The 19195-nt window shown below is 44.5% G+C and overlaps 1 protein-coding gene across 1 annotated transcript; it reads right to left on the bottom strand.

Moving 5' to 3' along the window:
• Window positions 1-10868: 10868 nt before the first annotated feature.
• TMEM215 (transmembrane protein 215) lies at window positions 10869-17517 on the bottom strand. Its single transcript, XM_001498934.5, has 2 exons — window positions 16227-17517; window positions 10869-15971 (listed from the first exon to the last, which is right to left on the bottom strand). The coding sequence occupies exon 2, from the start codon at window positions 15911-15913 to the stop codon at window positions 15206-15208; it is 708 nt and encodes a 235-aa protein (XP_001498984.1). The 5' UTR covers window positions 15914-15971; window positions 16227-17517; the 3' UTR covers window positions 10869-15205.
• Between the last annotated feature and the right edge of the window lie 1678 nt (window positions 17518-19195).

The following is a 19195-nucleotide window of genomic DNA, read 5'->3' as shown; positions in this document are numbered from 1 at the left end:
CCACAAATTTTGATAAGCTGTGTTTTCATTTTCATTTAGTTCCAAATATTTAAAAATTTCTCTTGAAATTTCTTCTTTGGCCCATGTGTTATTTATACATACGTTGTTTAATCTCCATGTATTTGGAGATCTTCCAGCTATCTTTCTGTTACTGATTTCTAGTTTAATTCCATTGTGGTTTGAGAGCATGTATTATACGACTTCTAGTCTTTTTTTTTTTTTAAGACTGGCACCTGAGCTAACATCTGTTGCCAATCTTTTTCTCCTTTTTCTCTTCTTCTTCTCCCCAAAGCCCCCCAGTGCAAAGTTGTATATTCTAGTTGTAGGTCCTTCCGGCTCTGCTATGTGGGACGCTGCCTCAGCATGGCTTGATGAGCAGTGCTAGGTCCGCCCCCAGGATCCAAACCAGTGAAACCCTGGGACGCTGAAGCAGAGTGTGCAAACTTTACCACTTGGCCATGAGGCTGGCCCCTGATTTCTGTTCTTTTAAATTTATTGAGGTGAGAACGTGGTCTATCTTCGAGTATGCTCCATGTGAATTTGAGACAAATGTGTATTCTGCTATTGTTGGGTGAAGTAGTCTATAGATCTCAGTTACATCCAGTTGATTGATGATGTTGAATTGTGCTATGTCCTGACTGATTTTCTGCCTGCTGGATACGTTCATCTCTGATAGAGGGGTGTTGAAGTCTCCAACTGTAGCAGTGAATTTATCTATTTCTCCTTGCAGTTCTGTTAGTTTTTGACTCATGTATTTTGACACTTTGTTGTTAGGTGCATCCACATTAAGGGTTGTTATTCTTCTTGGAGAATTGTCCTGCTTATCATTATGCAATGCTCCTCCATCTTAGCATGGGCTGCCATAACAAAATACCATAGACTAGGTGGTTTAAATAAGAGACATTTATTTCCTCACAGTTCTGAAGGCTGGAAATCTGAGATCAGGGTGCCAGCATGGTCACTTTCTGGTGAGGCCTCTCTCCCTAGCTTGTAAGTGGCTGCCACCTCACTGTGTGCTCACATGCCCTCTTCTTTGAGCACACTTGGAGAAAGAGAGAAAGCAAGCTCTCTTCTCAGAAGGACAGGAATCCTGTCATATGAGGACCCCACTGTTCTGGCCTCAGTTAACCTGAATTACCTCCTTATAGGCCCTGTCTCCAAATATGGTCATATTGGGGCCCTTCGGACTCAACATATGAATTCTGGGGAGAACACAGTTGAGTCCATAGCACTCTCTTTATCCCTGATAATTTTCTTTGCTCTGAAGTCTGCTCTGTCTGAAATTACTACAGCTACTCCAGCTTTCTTTTGATTAGTGTTAGCATGGTATATCTTTCTCCAACCCTTTGCTTTTAATCTGCTTCACGTTTGAAGTGAGTTTCTTAAAGACAACATATAGTTGAGTTTTGTTTTGTGTTTCTGTCTTTTAATTGGTGTATTTAGACCATTGTTTAAAGTGGTTATTAATATAGTTGGATTAATATCTACCATATTTGTTACCATTTTCTATTTCTTGTCATTGTTCTTTGTTCCTAATTTTGTCTTCAACTCCTTTTCTGTCATTTGTGGTTTTATTTTTTATTTATTTATTTATTTATTTTAAATGATTTTTTTTAAAGATTTTATTTTTTTCCTTTTTCTCCCCAAAGCCCCCCAGTACACAGTTGTATATTCTTCGTTGTGGGTCCCTCTAGTTGTGGCATGTGGGACGCCGCCTCAGCGTGGTTTGATGAGCAGTGCCATGTCTGCGCCCAGGATTCGAACCAACGAAACACTGGGCCGCCTGCAGCGGAGCACGCAAACTTAACCACTCAGCCACGGGGCCAGCCCCTCATTTGTGGTTTTAATTGAGCATTTTATATGATTCCATTCTTTCTCCTTTCTCTCGTTAGCATATGGGTTATACTTTTTTTTTTGACCTTTTTTAGTAGTTACCCTAGAGTTTGCAACATACATTTACAACTCATCCAAGTGTGCTTCCAAACAACACTGTACTACTGCACCCGCAATGCAAGTACCTTATTACAAAATATCCCTGACTCCTCTCTCCTGTCCTCTGTGTCTCCGCTGTCACTCATTTCACTTATACATAAGGTATAATCATCAAATACATTGTTGCTAGTATTATTTTGAACAACTTGTTGTTCGTTAGATCAACTAAGAATAAGAAAGATAAGAGTTCTTATTTTGTCTTCACTTATTCCTTCTCTAATGCTCTTCCTTTCTTCATGTAGATCCAAGTTGCCGACCAGCATCCTGATCATTCTCCTTCTCTCTGAAGAACCTCTCGTAACATTGCTTGCAAGGCAAGATGCTCTTTAGGATCACGTCCCAAACAAACTACGTGCGCTCGGATCCTTGGTTCAGTGTGTGCATTGGGGAGAACTCACTAATTAATTGTAAAGATCCTATGGAGCAGATAGGCTTATGAATTGTCTTTAATCCTTTTAGAATGTAGTGGAGCATAAATGAATAAAAATAAACAAATGGTAGAAGTGATTTTTTTATCCAAATCTGTTTTTGTAACTCTTACTTTTGAAAATTTCAACTCTTAGTTGTAAAAGCTGCAAGAGCAGCACAAGGAATGCCCACATACTCTCCCCTGGTTTGCTCCTCAACCAAATTTCCACTTTTGCGTTATCATTCTTCTGAACCTTTCCAGAGTAAGGCGTAGATGTGATGCTCTTTCCCCCTCAGTACTTCAGCGTCTAAATTCCTAAAAATGAAGATATCCTTTTATATAACCATAGCACAATTATCAAAATCAGAAAATAAACATCGATATAATACTTTGTTAAAATTTCACTAGGGGCCACGCTGAGTTCGAGTGGTCACGTTCACGCGCTCCGCTTTGGCAGCCCAGGGATTCACTGGTCCGGTTCCTGGGTGCTGACATGGCTCTGCTCATCAAGCCATGCTGAGGTGGCATCCCACATGCCACAACTAGAAGGACCCACAACTAAAATATGCAACTGTGTACTGGGGGGATTTGGGGAGAAAAAGCAGAAAAAAAAGATTGGCAACAGTTGTTAGCTCAGATGCCAATACTTAAAAAAAATTTTTTTCACTAATTGTCCCAATAATTTTTAACAGCATTTTTTCCCCCTTCTGGTTCAATATCCTACCCAGGATCATGCATTGTATTTACTACCATGTCTCTAGTCTCCTTCGGTCAAGACCATTTCTTAGCCTTTTATCACCTTGACATTTTTGAAGAGTATAAGCCAGTTATTTTGTAGAATGTAGAATGTCCCCGAGCTTGGACTTTTCTGATCTAATCCTCATGATTGGATTGAGGTTATTCACTTTTTGGCAGAAATACCATCAGGGTGACGTGTCCTTCTCACCGTATGATAACATCAGGCGCCATTACTGGTGATAGTAACTTTGATCACTTGGTTAAGGTTTTGTCTACCAGGTTTATCCACTGTAAAATTACTATTTTTCTTTTTGTAATTAATAAGTGGAATTAGTAATTCTTTTGTAATTAATAAGTGGAATTAATAAGTTATGGAAACATCTTGTGACAGAGAGTAATGTTTAAAGCAAGATGGAGACATGTCAATGTGACACAGAAGCAAGCTTGAAGGGGCTCCCCCTGGCCAAATCTGGGACAATATGATCATTAAAAAATGATGGTAACAGATTGTAACCCATTGCATAAAATAATAATTCATGAGTCCATACTCATTTATAAATAAATATGTGAACAAATCAATGGAGGAGAAGGAAAAGTTCTTTCTTAGGGTCGGATTCCAACTGATGAAAGTAGAATGAGTGAGAAAAATGAATATTTAGCAACCGTTAGAGTCATAACCAATTCAGGTGAGGATCATCAATGAATGCTAAAACTTTGATCAGTGGGTTAAAATCATGTTAATCAATAATTACATAATCGAGCTCACTTTTATCAAGCAAAGGGCTTTGCTAGGGCTCTGTAGGGAATACCAGACACAAGACCACGTCCTTCCTAGACTTTAAATAGCCTAAGATCTAGTAGAGAAGATTTGTGTATACAAATCATTGCAACACAGAGAAGAAATTGATATTGTGTCATATACAATGAGGAGGAAAAATGAAACCATCCTAGAAAGAATACTAGACAGAATGCACAATGTATCTGAACCACTGTGGTAATGTTTTTTTGTGTTGTCCCCCTTATGCATGCCATCCAACATCAGATGTTTTCACTGAACCAGAAAACAGGCTGCTAATCCCTGGGACTGATGAGTGAGGAGGGAGAGAAGAGGTTTTTGCAGGCAGCTGCTCCTTCGGTTTCCAAGGGAAACAGTGGTAGAAGCTGCAACACAAAAGGAGTGGGAGGGCTGGGGCTTAGCACAGATGGGTCATTCTTCCATCAGGTGTCTAGACATACGTGGTTACCTGGACTTCCTTAGTAGTGTGGGATTGTGCAGAATATTAAAATGTTGGGATATTGATAAACAATAGATTTTAACTTTTCCTTCTGAATTTCTTGGAAAAACCTGCATCCTTGGAATTTACTTCTCCCATCATCCATCAAAGCCTGGATATATTGCTCTCCCAAGGCCATAGTACAATTTTCTTTTCCACATAGTTCACAAATATGGGTCACAGGGAGGGAAGAATGAAATTAGCTATTGGGGTCTGTGCACTTAAAGTATGAATAAGATAGTACAAAAGAAAATGATGAAGTAAACCATTCTTTAGTCTGATTGATTGAGAAAGCTCCCAAGATAGTCCAGGTCTATTTCAAAACCGTCGTTGGAACCTGGTTCAGATCCCTGCCCCGTGATCCCAACATGGCGGTGAAGCTTCAGCCAGGGTCCTGCTGGGAGCTCACGAGTGGTCTGGCCAGGAGAGGAATCAACCAGGAATGGCTGGGAGAAACCAGACTGTGATGGAATTGGCTTTTACCAGGAGGCCAGAAGTCTACATCCTAGGATCTAAAGAGGGCCTCTCCCACTTGGACTCCTCATATCTCCGGTCACTAGTCAAAAGGTCTGGCTTTTGGGCTCATGTTCCCTGTAAGCTCTGGAGACAGGCAGGGGGTTGTGAGTCCACTTGATCAAGTTGAGGTAGAGGAGTGGATTCCAGTTCCATCAGGGAAAGTGGAGTTCACTTCCCCAAAGTAGAACCCCAGTCTTAAGGAGTAGATACTTATTCATTAATCCAGTCACATTATTTACTGAGTGCCTATTAAGTACAAGCCATTAAATCCAAATACTGCTGCATGGGCACAGCTGGACCCGTGGGTCTACACTAGGCTTGTGGCTACAAAAAAAATTGAAAGCACATGTAGCGATGGGAAGCAACTAGGGACCAGCATCATTGGCATCACCTGAGAATCTCTCGGAAATGTGAATTCTACTGAATCAGAAACTCTGGAGCTGGGTCCCAGCAATCTGTGGTTTAACAAGCCCTGCAGGTGATCCTGGTGTATGCTAGAGTTTGAGAACCACTGGCCTACCCTGATGATATTTGCTCAGGTCTGGGGTGAGGCTGAAAATGCTGGTTCAGATGGGGTGGGACTAGGGGAGGCAGGGATTACAATTTCCCATGGGTTGCTGGTTCCACAGCACTGCATCATGGAGCTTCTTAGAACTCTTAAAAAAACTCCTCACCAATTACTGGTATCTAGGATCAACTCAATTTCTGAGTTGAAGGCAGGACCTGGCAACCCTTGTTGGGCGAACCTGGGGAAATTAATACAACATGACAGCAGATACGTCTTTGCCCTCATCGTCCAATTCTCCTCCTGAGGGAAGAGTGGTTTGTTGGGAAACCGCCTTGGGTGAATGGCAGGGGCCGAGAACTTGAGGGTAATTCTGGGGGTTATGTAACTTGCCCTTCTTTCCTTTGACTCTTCATTCTTTCTGATTTCTGGAAATTTGGCTTCTTAGTCATGATTGGTGCTTCTAGATTTAGGGATTAGGGCAAGATTTCACAAAGTACATTTCATTGAATGCTGATCCTGAGGGAAGCCTCATGGCAACACTGCACACTCGGTCCCTTCCTGTGTGTCCCAGAGCACGTGAACAAATGGCTCCATTGGAGTGCTACGTTCCCCGCTTCCATAAGGACTTATCTAGTGCCCACTCTGTACTAGGTCCTCTTCTGACTGTTGAGGATACAGACAGTAAAAAAAATACCTGTTTATCTTGGTTTAACCCAGCAATTCCCAAACTTATTTCACTACTAAAACCTTTTGTTACGTAACATTTATTCATCTCTCAAGGAACTAACATTCAATGGGACACTCTGAAAATGATAGATTATCTGTGCGGGGTTGTGCCAGGGACCTGAGTGCCAGGGCCGAAGTAAGGAAGAAATTAGGGAGATTTTGAAGCACAGAAGGCGTCGACCCTAGAGACGTACATCTGGTTAATGTCATAATCATTGTTGGCCTCTCCACAAGGGAAAAAGTTTTCCCACGTGTCAAGCTGTCTGTGGTAATTATAAGCATCACAGGGATGGTGATTTTAGAAGCTGAGTTCATATCAGCTATTTTCATTTAAGAGCTCCGAGTTCTTTTAGGGCACGCAACAGCAGGACGACTGTTTGGAGGGGAGGACTGCTTAGTTGGGTTAGTTCTTTGCCCCCAAGTGGAAAGGAACCCCACCCCTGAAATGCAACCAAACCCAACAGTTGCCTGTTGAATGAATTCTTAAAGAGAATTCAGTTCAACCTGCAAGCCCTAGTCAAGATGAGTCTAACCGTCCTTCCTTTTGCTGTTCTGGAGACAAGCAGGCTGGCCAGGGCTTGTTTCCCTGCAGAATAAGAGGCCGACGGGATGATCTCTAAGCTTCCTCCCATCTCTGACAGTCCATCCAGCACAGGGTCTCTTGGATCAGCAAAGCCTTCATGTAGAGGAGGAGAAGCCCAAGCCATAACTGCCCTTCCCTCCCTGGTTCCATCTCCAGCCATTTGATGATCCTTTGCATTTCTCCAAACAAATCTGTGTGTTATACTCTCTCCCCTCTTGGCCTTCATATGCACGTTTTCTTGGCTTGGAACACTCTTTCTCCCTTGTCTTTGGTCAGCTATGTCTTACGCATCCCTCAGTTCTTGTATCAGATATTTTTCTTCTATGCCACTGTGATACTATGATTTATTATAAGAAATATATATTTGGTCTTGGGCCCGGCTTCTGGCACTGAACTTCTTAAACCCTTGGAATTTCCTAAGTGATGAGAGGGAGGAAGGTGTCTTTTGTTATGTTAATGAGGTGACTTTTGGACCTCATCTCAGGATGGGTGCTGGTTGCCAGGGGAACCAACCTTGTGATTTGAAGTTTGGATCTCTGGTGAGCAGGGAGGAGCTGGAGACTGAGTTCAGTTAGCAATGGCCGATGATTTAATTAAGCACGCCTATGTGATGGAACCTCCATAAAAACCCAAAAAGACGGGACTGGGAGAGCTTCTGGGTTGGTGAACACGTGGAGATTTGGGGAGATTTGGTGTGCTCTGGGAGAGCATGGAAGCTCTGTGCCCTTTCCCCATACCTTGCCCTGTGCATCTCTTCCATCTGGTTGTTCCTGAGTTATATCCTTTTATAATAAACCAGGAATCTAATAAGTAAAATGTTTCTCTGAGTTCTGTGAGCCACTCTAGCTAATTAATCAAAACCTAGGAGGAGGTCGTTGGAACCTCTGATCTGTGGCTGGTTGGTCAGAAGCACGAGTGACAACCTGGACTTGCGACTGGCATCTGAAGTTGGGGGTGGGCCGTCTTGTAGGACTGAACCCTCATCCTGTGGGATCTGATGCTGTCTCTGGGTAAATAGTGTCAGAACGAGGGGAATTGTAGGACACCCCGCTGGTGCTGGAGAATTGCTTGGACGTATGAGAACACCCTTCCCACACACGTACATTGGAATTGGGGGTGGAACCCCTTTAGACACCTCTTCTGTTCACCACCCTCCCCCAAAAAGGTGAGGGTTAGGTGGCCCTGCCGAGTGCTGCTGTAAGCGTCTTCATTTCAGGTCGTTTACTCATCAGCTTGCCTGGCTCAGCTGTGAGCTCCGTGAAGCCAGGAGCTTGGTCTGTTCTGTTCACTGTCCGGTCCCAGGCCCAGCACAGTGCCTGACTCATACCCGCCCCTGAACCAGGACTTGGTGAGTGAAGGAACGGACGCTGGGATGGCTTGTGGGAAGGAGAGATGAGGAGGACGGAGACCTGGCACAGCTGACACGAGCATTGTCAAGGGCATGTCTGTGTGAGGACCTCCCCACGGCCATGGGAGCCCATTACGTTTAAACACATTTGCTGATGGCCTCTAGTCTGCTGCCGGGAGGGTCAGAGGTGAGCTTTGGAGGGACCTCGGGCTGGCAGGGGCTGCATTTCTGGGCTCTGAAGGGGGAGAGCCTGCCTGGGGGAGTCCCGTCAGCAGGAGAATGAGCCCGCCCTGTTCCGCGTCTGTCCTTGCTCAGCGAGCACACCTCACCGGGCTCTCAGTCCTGACCTCGGTGACACTGCTTGCATCTAACACCCCATTCTTCTTTCAGTGGGACATGTGGGCTGAATTTCTGCATTTAAAAGCATTTAATTTTACTATCTTTATATGTCTAATACTTTAGCTAATAGTATTCACTTTACACTCCTTTAACTTCCTAGTTTTTATTGTACTTTTCAGTCTATTATTGAGGTTTTAGACTATTTGATCTTGTTTATTGGATGCTATTTTATATTCCTTTTCACTCCGTTCAGCAGGATATTTTTAGCTAAATTTTGCCCTTATTGGAATATGCTTTTAAATTAATGTGTATATTTCTTTTCTTGGCCATTTAAAAAATGTATCAAAATTCTCTGACATTTTCCTTTTACTCTTCGCATTTAAAAACACTTTTCTGTTTGGCTTATGCTCTTAGTCCATTTTCTAGCATTTGCTGCCAAGTTCCAGGTGAGAAATGTGATGTGGGGGGCACAGAGGAGGTGACTGTCTTAATCAGGGGGTCTGGTTCTTCCCTCTGTGCTGACAATTCTGTCAGACTTGCTCTCCCTTTGCGGCCCACTTCCCCACCCACACTCGAAGCAGAGCCTTCTCGCTCTTGTTGGAGGGGAACCTGATGTTCACCATGGTCAAGGAAAAGAGTTACTTAATTTAAATCCCACTTTTACCAGGTCAGATCATTTGGGAAAATCACGGGACAAATTATACCGGTCGAAGTTATTAAGACTCTGCTCAGGGGGATTGCTGAGCAATGCGATGATCTTCTAGAACAAGCCAGGGCTTTTCCAGGCCACAAATCACAGTCTCTGAGCATCTGCCAGCCTTCTTGGAGAAGGGAAGTTTCCCTGGGGGTCGGGAGTGGGGGTCTGCAAGTTGGTCCTGACTGATCCCAGAGAATACCCTGGTGGCCTTGAATGTCTTGTGAAGAAATATTGGATGGAAGCATAATAGAGGGACAATAGTCAAAGGCGAGGAATTATATTTTGTTGACCTACTTACAGGATTAACCTGAGTACATTGCTTCACCTTCTTTCTGGTCGGGGATTCAAAAAGCTTGGTTGTCAAGTGCTTCTGGAACCACCCGTTCTTGTCACGAGGACGGTGTGGCCACTGACTCACGGAGAGAGGCAGGGAGTGGGAGTCAGGTCAACCGTGGCGGGAGGAGAAAATGTCCTGGAGAGGTTTATCTCTTTCTTCTCCTCGTTATGTAAGATGTGGTTTCCCCAAAGAAACAATATGCTAAGTCAAAGTGAGGGTCCCAGCCCAGAGAAGCCTATTTTAGCCCACATTGTTGCTGACTATATTCAATTTAATTTAATTCAATTCGACAAGGCAGAATTTTTTCTCCTGCCAGAAAGGGGAAGTAAGCTTTGACGGTGACCCAAATGGTGCGACTGAGAGTTTTCACTGAGCAAGGCAGAGTGTGTGTGCGGAGAAGGCGGAGTGGAAAGATGAGTAAAATGTTGCCCCCGCCCTTAAATAGCTCACATTGTAGCTGGAGAGGCAGACACATACGCAACTAAGATGCACAATGGTAATGGCGGAGGTGTCAGACCAGAGAAGAATGGAAGTGTCAGTTCTGAGTGGGAAAATCTGAAAGACTGTGGAAGCTGTGGCAGCCGCCCCTTGAAGGATGTTAGGGCATCAAGCAGCAGAGGGGCGAAGGCAGGTTGGACATTTGAGGCAGAGAAAATGATTGGGGCGCAGGCTCACGGTGGTCAGCTGCAAGGCATAGTTGGAACAGCAAGATGCCGCTGCAATCGGGGGAGGCGGTTGGAAGAGCAGGGGGGCTGGTGGGCCGTTCTGAGTTGGTCTGATTGTCTAGTCACTTACATCGAAGGTAATCGTCCGCACTCTTCATGTTGAATTACATGTGATTCAGGTGATTTTCAAAAGCCTAATTCTTTTAAACAAATATGGTCTTGCCTCAGACTGATGAGTTGTCTCATATACAATAGTTCGTTACCATGAAAAATAGGAAAGTGATTAACTGCAAAACTATCTTTTATATTTAACTTTCTCGGGCCAGATTTGTCCAAGAGGAGCACAAGAGATGTTTTAATAGCTTTATGTCCTGTTTCATAACCGGTCCATTCTGTCACTCTGTACCTTATTGTGAATAAAACCTGCAAAGCTTGGGCTGTTGCTGAGGCTGCCAAGTCTACCGGCTCTAACATGGGGTCAGGAGGAAGAATAAAGGGAAAAATAAGGAAAGGATCTCTAGCAAGGGCCAGGTCCAGGAATAACTTGCCAAAAACCGTGGAGCTCTAATGCCAGTGCCGGTCTATTGTGTGAGTATCTGGACAGCGTCATGTACAAATTTCTTTCCTTTGGGTTCCATGGAGTAAGGACCCTGTGGTCGGTGGTGAGAAATCAAGGACACGACCTCTGGCTCAATGGTGCTTACATGATTTTATGTAATCTGGACAAGAGGCTGAATGGAGTTCAGTTCTTTATTGAGATATTTAGTTGAACCAAGCATTTGTCCATATCTCCGTCTTCAGTTTAATTTTTCCAGTGAGGAACTGAAACATAGAAAACTCATGGGTGGAGTCTATTGAGTTTCTGAAATTCCAGTTCATTTGTAAGTCATTGATAGATAATCATATACATACATATTAAATATAATATAAAATGTATGGTGAGATACTTTAAGAAAATGCTTTTGAAATATTACAAAGTAATTATTATTGTCTACATCTATATTTCATTTTGCTTGTTCAACATTATGCTCTTGAAGATTGACACCTCTGTCATCTGATTTTGAAATACATGCTAGTAATAACTGCAGAAATGTCTCGTCTCACTCCTAAAAATCCTGGCTCTGGTCCTGAGGGGGGACCTTTTCGAAGAAGCATTATTTTGTCTCTTACCCTATGTCTTGCGTCTACACGTGTGAAGAGAAAACCAACAATATCAAGCATTTAACCCATTCACACATTTCTGCCCCCTTACTCTCGTCTACGAGGAGACAGATTTTCAATTGTAAATTTTCACCTCTTCGGGCAAACGACAAATAACGTAGCTGTGTTACCAACAGTAGAAAAAAGTAACATACGAAACCACCTATAAAACATGGTTTCTGGCTAGCAATGAGGAATGGCATGATAAATTATGGCACATCACTATGTACATCACTATGTACATCACAATGGCATATTACACAATTGTTGAATGATAATTAGGAACACTGCATAGAAACATGAAAGCATACTTAGGATATAATTAAGAGAAGAAAGAAAAACACATGATTATAATATGTAAGGTACCTAAGCATGTGGAGGAGGCCTGGAAGATAATATACTAAAATGGAAATACAGTAGTTCTGTTAGGATAGTGGGACTGTGGATTTTCAAAAACATTTTCTTTAATGTTATAAAATAATAGTAATAACAGTGAATTCACCAAATAAATGGTACTGTTGGTACAGAGGGGCGATATTAATAAATAAGTAGAGGTTGGATGTTACAAAAGAGAAAACATTTAAAGGAATGAATCTTCCTTCCCTACATTTGTCAGCTCAGTGGTTATTAAGATCCACGGTTTTGAAAACATTTTCAAAGGAGCTGGTTAGTCGGGTTTGGAAGAGGGCCTGAACCTAAGTGTATCTGGATTTTGTTTGCTGTGATGATTGCAACAGAAACTAAATCTCGAAACAGTTGTCTAAATATACTCCAGCTTGGGTATCTTGGCTGAATTCACACCTTGGAATCAAGAAGCAGTTCGGAAAAAGAACCCGTCTGCATAATAAGTAGGAATATAGAGCAAGGGAAATTCAATAGAGAAATTTTGAAAATAAAATGCCTATTTAAAAATCAAGTTGAAATGACTATTTGCTTTAGCAGCAAATAAAAAAAAAATAACTAATGCATGCTTAAATTTATATCTGTCCAAAAGTTCCAAAGGATACCAGGAACAATCCTCACATCTATTAAATTAATAAGAACAATTTACTAAAACTGTTGATTGGCATGAACTGCTCTGTTTTCCTCTCAAGTGCTTAGACATTTCTCTCTCCTGTTTTCCTTCACTTCCACTTCTGTTCAAAAGAATGACAGTCTGACCCTGAATAGTAGTTGATTTGGGGTACCAGGCTACCTTGCTTCATGTTAGGAGGGGGTTGCTTAAAATAAGATGTTAAGAAAAATTCACACACACAATCACACATTTTATTCTTTCTGATCAAAGTTAAGCCTCCCAGCACAATACTTGCATGCTGATATTTTAGCCCTGCAGAAAATTCCCTCAAATGCATACTGGGATACCTTCAGTATCTTAAGTAGGTGGATGCAAGAAGAAACCCAAAGTAAGCTTCTTCTGAAATAGAACTTGAAAATATGATAAAACACCTTATATCTCTAAACTAGTAGTTGACTTTGAATTTGGAAATTGGAGTGTGTGTGTGTGTGTGTGTGTGTGTGTGTGTTTGTACGATATCCAGGAGTTTGAGCTGGTTCCAAGAAATCAGAAAGTAACTTTTCCAAACCCCAAACTACACCTGACTCTACAAGCATCTGTTTTCAGACCCTGTGTAGGGTTTGCTGAGGCTCTGTGACCATCTCTCTCTGAGGGCTTGCTGTCTCCTCATCTCTAAAGATGTTCACAAATGAGGAACAAATTAGAGGAAGATATTCCTAAAAGTTATCCAATAATTTTCACTTTGATAAAAACATGAATTCCATCTTTCAAAATGCATTAGAAATATTAAGGGGTATCGTGATTTTAGGAAACGGTTTTCCCTCCATGCCAAATCCAAAGTAAAGTACATTTAGTGCAAGGGGATGTATTAGACTATTTGGGGCTATGCCAATATTGAAAATCTTCTCTTCAAAAATATTTTACTCTCAACATCTTGATTTTATTCCCAGAAATGTATTTGGTTGAATAAATGATATTTGGTAATGAAACAAATCTGCTTTCGTACATCTACAAAATTCTTTTGAGTTTTGTAGCAAGAATTCACTCCACGTTGCATAAGTGTTTTCATGAATTGCGTAACTTTGGCATGCATTTTCTGTAACTCATTTCCTGGCAGTATATAAAGTGCCTTTGACATAATGCCATAGAATATTCAAACTGGGAGTGAACTATAGAAATAATCTGGTGTCAGTCGGTTCCACTCCTCCCGCTTCAAGGAACTGAGGTGAGAGAAAATAAATTTTGCCCAGGATCACACATCTCATTTTCTGACTTTTAAGCCCTACTAAAACAAAAATTACATACTTTTGATGTTGAATTTGATTTGAAAATGGTGATTTTTAAGGGCATGGGTCTGAAGACAGCATAATTGCTACACCTGAAGAATTGCAGAGTTGGGCCTGAAATTCACAAAAGAGGTATACCCCAAATTTTCATCCTCAATTCCCCTTTTGGGAGAAAGTGGCTGAAACTATCTGATGATTAAAAATAAATCATCATCCTTTGAAGGATGCAAAATTATCCTGATCTCCAGGATGAAATTTACCACTATTTCTATACGTAATTCAACACTTCTCTTCAACGGGGATCACATGGTGTTCTGGCTGATTGCCGTCTTGTCTATTACAGTTGAGCAAGTGAAATGAGAAATACATTTCAGGATCCCACTGTGATTTTTTTTCCTCAGCAGCAAAAAAATAAAGTACGAAATAAAACTGACCTTTGTCATGTAATGTTCACTGATCAGGTGAACTTAATAAAATCTGGGCTTTAGTTAAATCTAGTAGGTTAACTCTTGTTTCATTGGCATTTGCAGTCTCTGGAGGTGTTCGACAAATGTACAAATAATGACATTTCCAGAAGTTTAACCATTGCATTTCACGTAAATTCTGCATAAAGTCAAGACTAATGTATTGACTTCACAGTCTTTAGATTTTAAAAGGCATATAGGAATGATAATTATCAGTACATGTCTCCCAGAAATGTTAAAAACACTTTGATACATATGTAAAATCCATTTTGACTTGATGAAAACAAATTCTAATCTATGAAGATATTATTGTTATTTTGCACCTGATGAGGAAATTGCACATGAATGATCATCAATGTTAAAAAACACTTCAGATAAAGACTCAGTAAATCAATTTAAATGAAGAGTTTAAGAAGTAACATAGCCATTTAAAAATGCTAGTTTTTCACACAGCTGGTCACACTTATTTTACTTTATTTGAAATCCCTGATCTTGTCAGAGGATAATATCATAAAACTCAATTATATAATTCAACTGTCTTTAACTCCCCTTTGTCTGAAAACCACCCCACCTGAGGAGGGATGTAGCTGTTTTTTCTTGATTTATCTTTCTTTCAGCAAATGCTAAGTGTGAAAAGCTTTCACCAGATAAAAATCATTTCACATAATGAAGCATTAAACTGTTTTTTCTTTCCATTTCTTCAGACCGGAAGCAGCTCTGTTTCCCTGTGGACAGCCCCTGTATCATTTCATGCCTGGCATCTGCAGCCCACTCTAGACCTATCTTACTTTGAGCAGGTGCCGGGTAGCACTTTTTTGGGTTATTTTACAAAACATCCAGCACAGTTTAAATCGTTAAAAAGTGATTGGAACTGCTTCCTCTCCTACCCACTGCCTCTTCCAGTGTCCGTAGCCCTCATCACCCTTCCCTGAAATGTGTCTCCGACATGCCTATGTACATGGCTCTCAGGCACCAGAGGTTTGCACACCCGTCACATACCAGGTCCATTTCTAACAGTGTGAAGGCTGTTGGAGCAGAGCAGTTTCCTTCTTTCGGGAGCTGAGTGTAGTCATGTGTCTATCAACACAGCAACCTTTGTATGCAAAGCTTAGACTATTGTCTCGTGGTCCCACCTGCCTTGGCTCTGATTGATGTAACAACAGTATCTGTCATAGGGACTGTTCTGCTTGTAGGAGCAAACGATGATACTGTCCTGGGGCACGAAGAAGATGCTGTCCTCAGGCTCAGGGCACTGGGACCGGTCCCAGGCTGAGCACTTGGCTTCCAAGGCACTGTAGGTGACGGAACTGCCCGAGGGACAGTAGCCATCCAGGTATCTTGATGCCTCCTCCCGATGCCCGCTCTGGACCAGGCTCTGGCATTCTCCTTCCTCCGTGGGGGTGGGGGTGGTGATGGAGCTGGCCATGGGCACCTCAGCCTGCCCTTGGAGGGGAGGCTTTCCCCTGAGGCCCACCTTCTTAGCCAGCTCATCTGAGCTTCCCTTGCCCGACTCCAGGTCCGAAGGGGTCCTCAGCAGCTCCACCACCTCCTTGTCCTGGGGTTTCCGGAAGCAGGGCAACTTGCGGACCCAGAGCAGCTCATTTTCAGGCCACTTGGTGCATCCCTCCGTTTTCCTGGCCAGGGCAATGGCCGCGATGCCTGGTAGGCAGATGGCTGGCCCGATGGCCAGGAGGGGGATGTTTCCCAGAGTCTCTCCTTTCATCCCAGAGACGGTGAACATGAAGCCAAAGACCAGGAAGACACTGACCAGGGCCACCACCAGCCCAGTTCTCGGGTTAATGTCATCAGGCCGCATCTTTCACTCCATCCAGGTTGGGGGCTGCTTGTTGGCCAGGGAGCAGCGTTTCTCTCTTCTGTCAGAGGCAAAACCACAGAGGGTTTAAAAAAAAAAAAAACGACCAAAACAAACCTAAGTCAATTTCCCATCCACCAGCTCGCTCTCTCTTACTCTTATCTCTCTCTACTTGTCCATCAGTCTTGGTCTCTGAATATGACACTATTTCTCCGTTTGTGTTGCTCTCACTCTCTTTTACTCTCTCTCTCTCTCTTTTACTATTATAACCTCTGTCTCTCATATAAACATCCACCCACTGGGGTCACCGGGGTACCTGAGGTATCTTGCCGTCTCCCGGGAGCAGGGAAAGAAGCCAGTCTGAGTCTCCTTAGAAACCTCCACAGCAGCTGTCTCCTCCGCTCTCTCCCTTGTTTCTGGAATGAAAACCCGGCTTTTCCTACTGACTCTGCATCCAGGAGGTGGGACGTGGGAGCGTATCTTTCTCAACAGCGCCCGTCGGTCCCCAGGGCTCTGGCAGCGGAGCGGCGGCGCAGCCCAGCGCCCGGCTTTGCGCGCAGAGCTCCGGGTGCTGGAGGGAGGGAGGACTTAGTCTGGGAAGAGGGAAAGCGGCGCGCGAGCTTGGCCTCGTTACATCACTTTCAGAGCAAGCTCAGAAACAAAGAAGGACGCGCCTGGGCGCGAGGGGGTCAGACCCCGGGGAGAGGCCACCGGGGCAGAAGAGGCTGCTCAGAGTCCAGCTGGGGTGCTTGGAGCAGCCGGGAGTCGTTGCGCCGCTGCTCGGGAGGGCTGAGCGGGGCGGCAGGATCCGCTTCCGTGCCCGGGGGGATCTCGGGTGCCAGGCTCTCGCTGGCCGGAGACCAGAACTCAGATCGGTTTGCCCACGGGGCAGCCGGGGCTCCGAGTCCACGGTCCGAGGGCCAGAGGTGCCAGCTGGAGATGTCCCTTGGGGAGCTGGACCCTTCTCCAGTTACAAATCTGGGTTTCCCCGACCCCGACGACAGCTCCCAGGAGGTTCCCGGACCACGCGTCTCTCAGCCTCGAGGCTCTCGGGGCTCCAGGGCGGCCCTCCTCCAGGCTCCCGCTGCCCGCGGGCGCTCTCGGTCCGGCGCTGGGCGGCAGCGGCGCGCCAAGCGCTCTTGCCCCGGAGCAGGCTGCGCAGCGGAGCGCACACGACCAGCGCCCAGGCTGAGTTAGTGGTGAGGGTTAGTGGATGCCCGGTCTTGCTCGAGCCTTGGGGGAGTCACTAGAGTCCTTTCCCCTGGTCTTCCAGCTCCGGACCCGGGAGAGGGTGGTCTTGGAGCCCGGATCCCACTCCGACACGGCCGTGGTGCCAGCCAGGCCGGCTGGGTCAAAGGAGAAGGGCTCTCGGCCCCCGGATCCCCATCTGGGCGCTTGCCACCCAACACCCAGGTAGCGAGGAGAAGGAGGGGCCTTGACTGGGCGGGACAGGCCGAACGGCCAGCGCTGCCGCTCCAGCCCGGGGCGATTCTCTCCTCCCTTGCTGAAGCTGGAGTGGAGAACCGCTCTCCTTCCCACTGCAGCGGGGGATGGAGTCTCTGGCCGCGGGGGCAAGACCGGCTTCGGCTGTGGTTCTTCAGCAAGGCTTCGCGTATAGGGTAGAGGGGGAATAGAGGTACAGGGCCGCAGGGCTGGGGGTACCTTCTTTCTTGTCAAGGCACTGCCTTGGTGGAATGAACTTGGATATCCAGGCCTTCCCCACTTAGACTAACTATGTGGTCTTGGGCAAGTGACTTAACCTCTCTGAGAATCTGTAAAATGAGAATATCACCATCAAATATGTGAGGGAATGTGATGAAGACTAAATGAATGCATACTTCCTAGCACAGTGCTTGGTACGTGGTCCTTGTTCACGAAATGGTTGAAATGTATATTTGCGTAGCGTGTCATAATCACTGTAAGGCATGAGCCAAATCATGAAGGGCCTGTCTGTGGACCTTTGACTTTATCCACTAGGCAATGAAGGACCGTGGAAGTATTGTAAACAGGAAACAACACAAAGTATTCCGTTTTTAACAGGTGGTGGCCGCAGGTTAGAGGACAAGTTAGAGGGGGTGGCGTGTGGAAGCAGGGGACCTGTTAGGAGGGCAGTTCAGTTAGCCAGGCGAGACATGACGTGGGCCTGATCAAGGCGGGGCTGGTAGGGGTGGTTAGAAGAAAGGGATTTAGAAGGAGTTTTCAGGGTAGAATCCAGTGTCTTGGGTCCTAGGGAGGAAGGTGGCTGTAGAGTCAAGGTTGACTCCCTAGTTCCTCACTGTCAGGATCAGACTCAGGATCAGACTCCTAATTTTCCACTCCAGCATCTGTGGAGTGTGTCTTTTCTACTCAGCTCATTAGATAGCTGCTATTTTCTGAACACAGAATCATTAGTCCAGAAGGAAGAAAGGGCAAAGGGCAAAGGTGAGATGCCAGCTGTTTGATCACTTGTATCAAGAAAATAACAGTTTCCCTGGCAGCCCCACCAAGTGGATAGACACCTGCTTATATCTAATTGGCCAGAAGATTGTCATTGGGGCCACCTCTGGATGCAAAGTAGCCTGGGAAGTCATGTTTTGTTGTGTTTTTTTGACCAGATTTATTGCCATTCTGAAAAAAATCAAGGTTTTGTTAGCAAGGAAAGAAGGGGGAATGACGATTGGGGAAGGAGCTAGCAGTGTGTGCTGCACCTGCCGGACACGGTAGCCTTCTGGAAGTTTCTCTCCTGCCTCTGCTGACACCAGTCCTTCCTGTTTCCCTCCCATCTCCTTGGCCACTCATTTGTGGGTCAATTTGCAGACTCCTCTCTACGTTGTTTATTTTTATTTTTGACAAAGCCCTTCGATGCTGCTGTTCTGCTGGCTGCATCTCTGTTAGCCCCTCTCCGATTTCTTTGCTCCTCTCACTCTGTGGTAGTTGCAAACACCAACCAGACAGGCTGAGGACTCCTACATTTAGCTGTTTAGCCTCATCTTTTTTCCTCAGTTTCCGATTTATAATATCTAATTGTCTGCTTGATATCTGTCTGTATGACACACAGACGCATCACCCTCAACATGGCCCAGATTGAGCTCATCAAATTTCCTTCACACTTGCTCTTTCTCATTTGACCCCAACTGAGAAACTTTGGAATTGTCCTCTACTCTTTTCTCTCCCTAACAACTTATATCCAGGAGTCACCAGGTCATCCTAGTCTTCCCTCCCATAACCCTGGATCTCCTCCTCTCCCGCCTGTACCTGAGGCAGACCACGCTTCCTGCCTGGGTTTCGCTTTCCTGTGAAGCAAGG

The sequence above is a fragment of the Equus caballus genome, chromosome 23, assembly GCF_041296265.1.
Source record: "Equus caballus isolate H_3958 breed thoroughbred chromosome 23, TB-T2T, whole genome shotgun sequence".
NCBI lineage: Eukaryota > Metazoa > Chordata > Mammalia > Perissodactyla > Equidae > Equus > Equus caballus.
The sequence above is the reverse complement of the archived record's forward strand: the minus strand, read 5'-3'. Positions and strand labels throughout refer to the sequence as shown.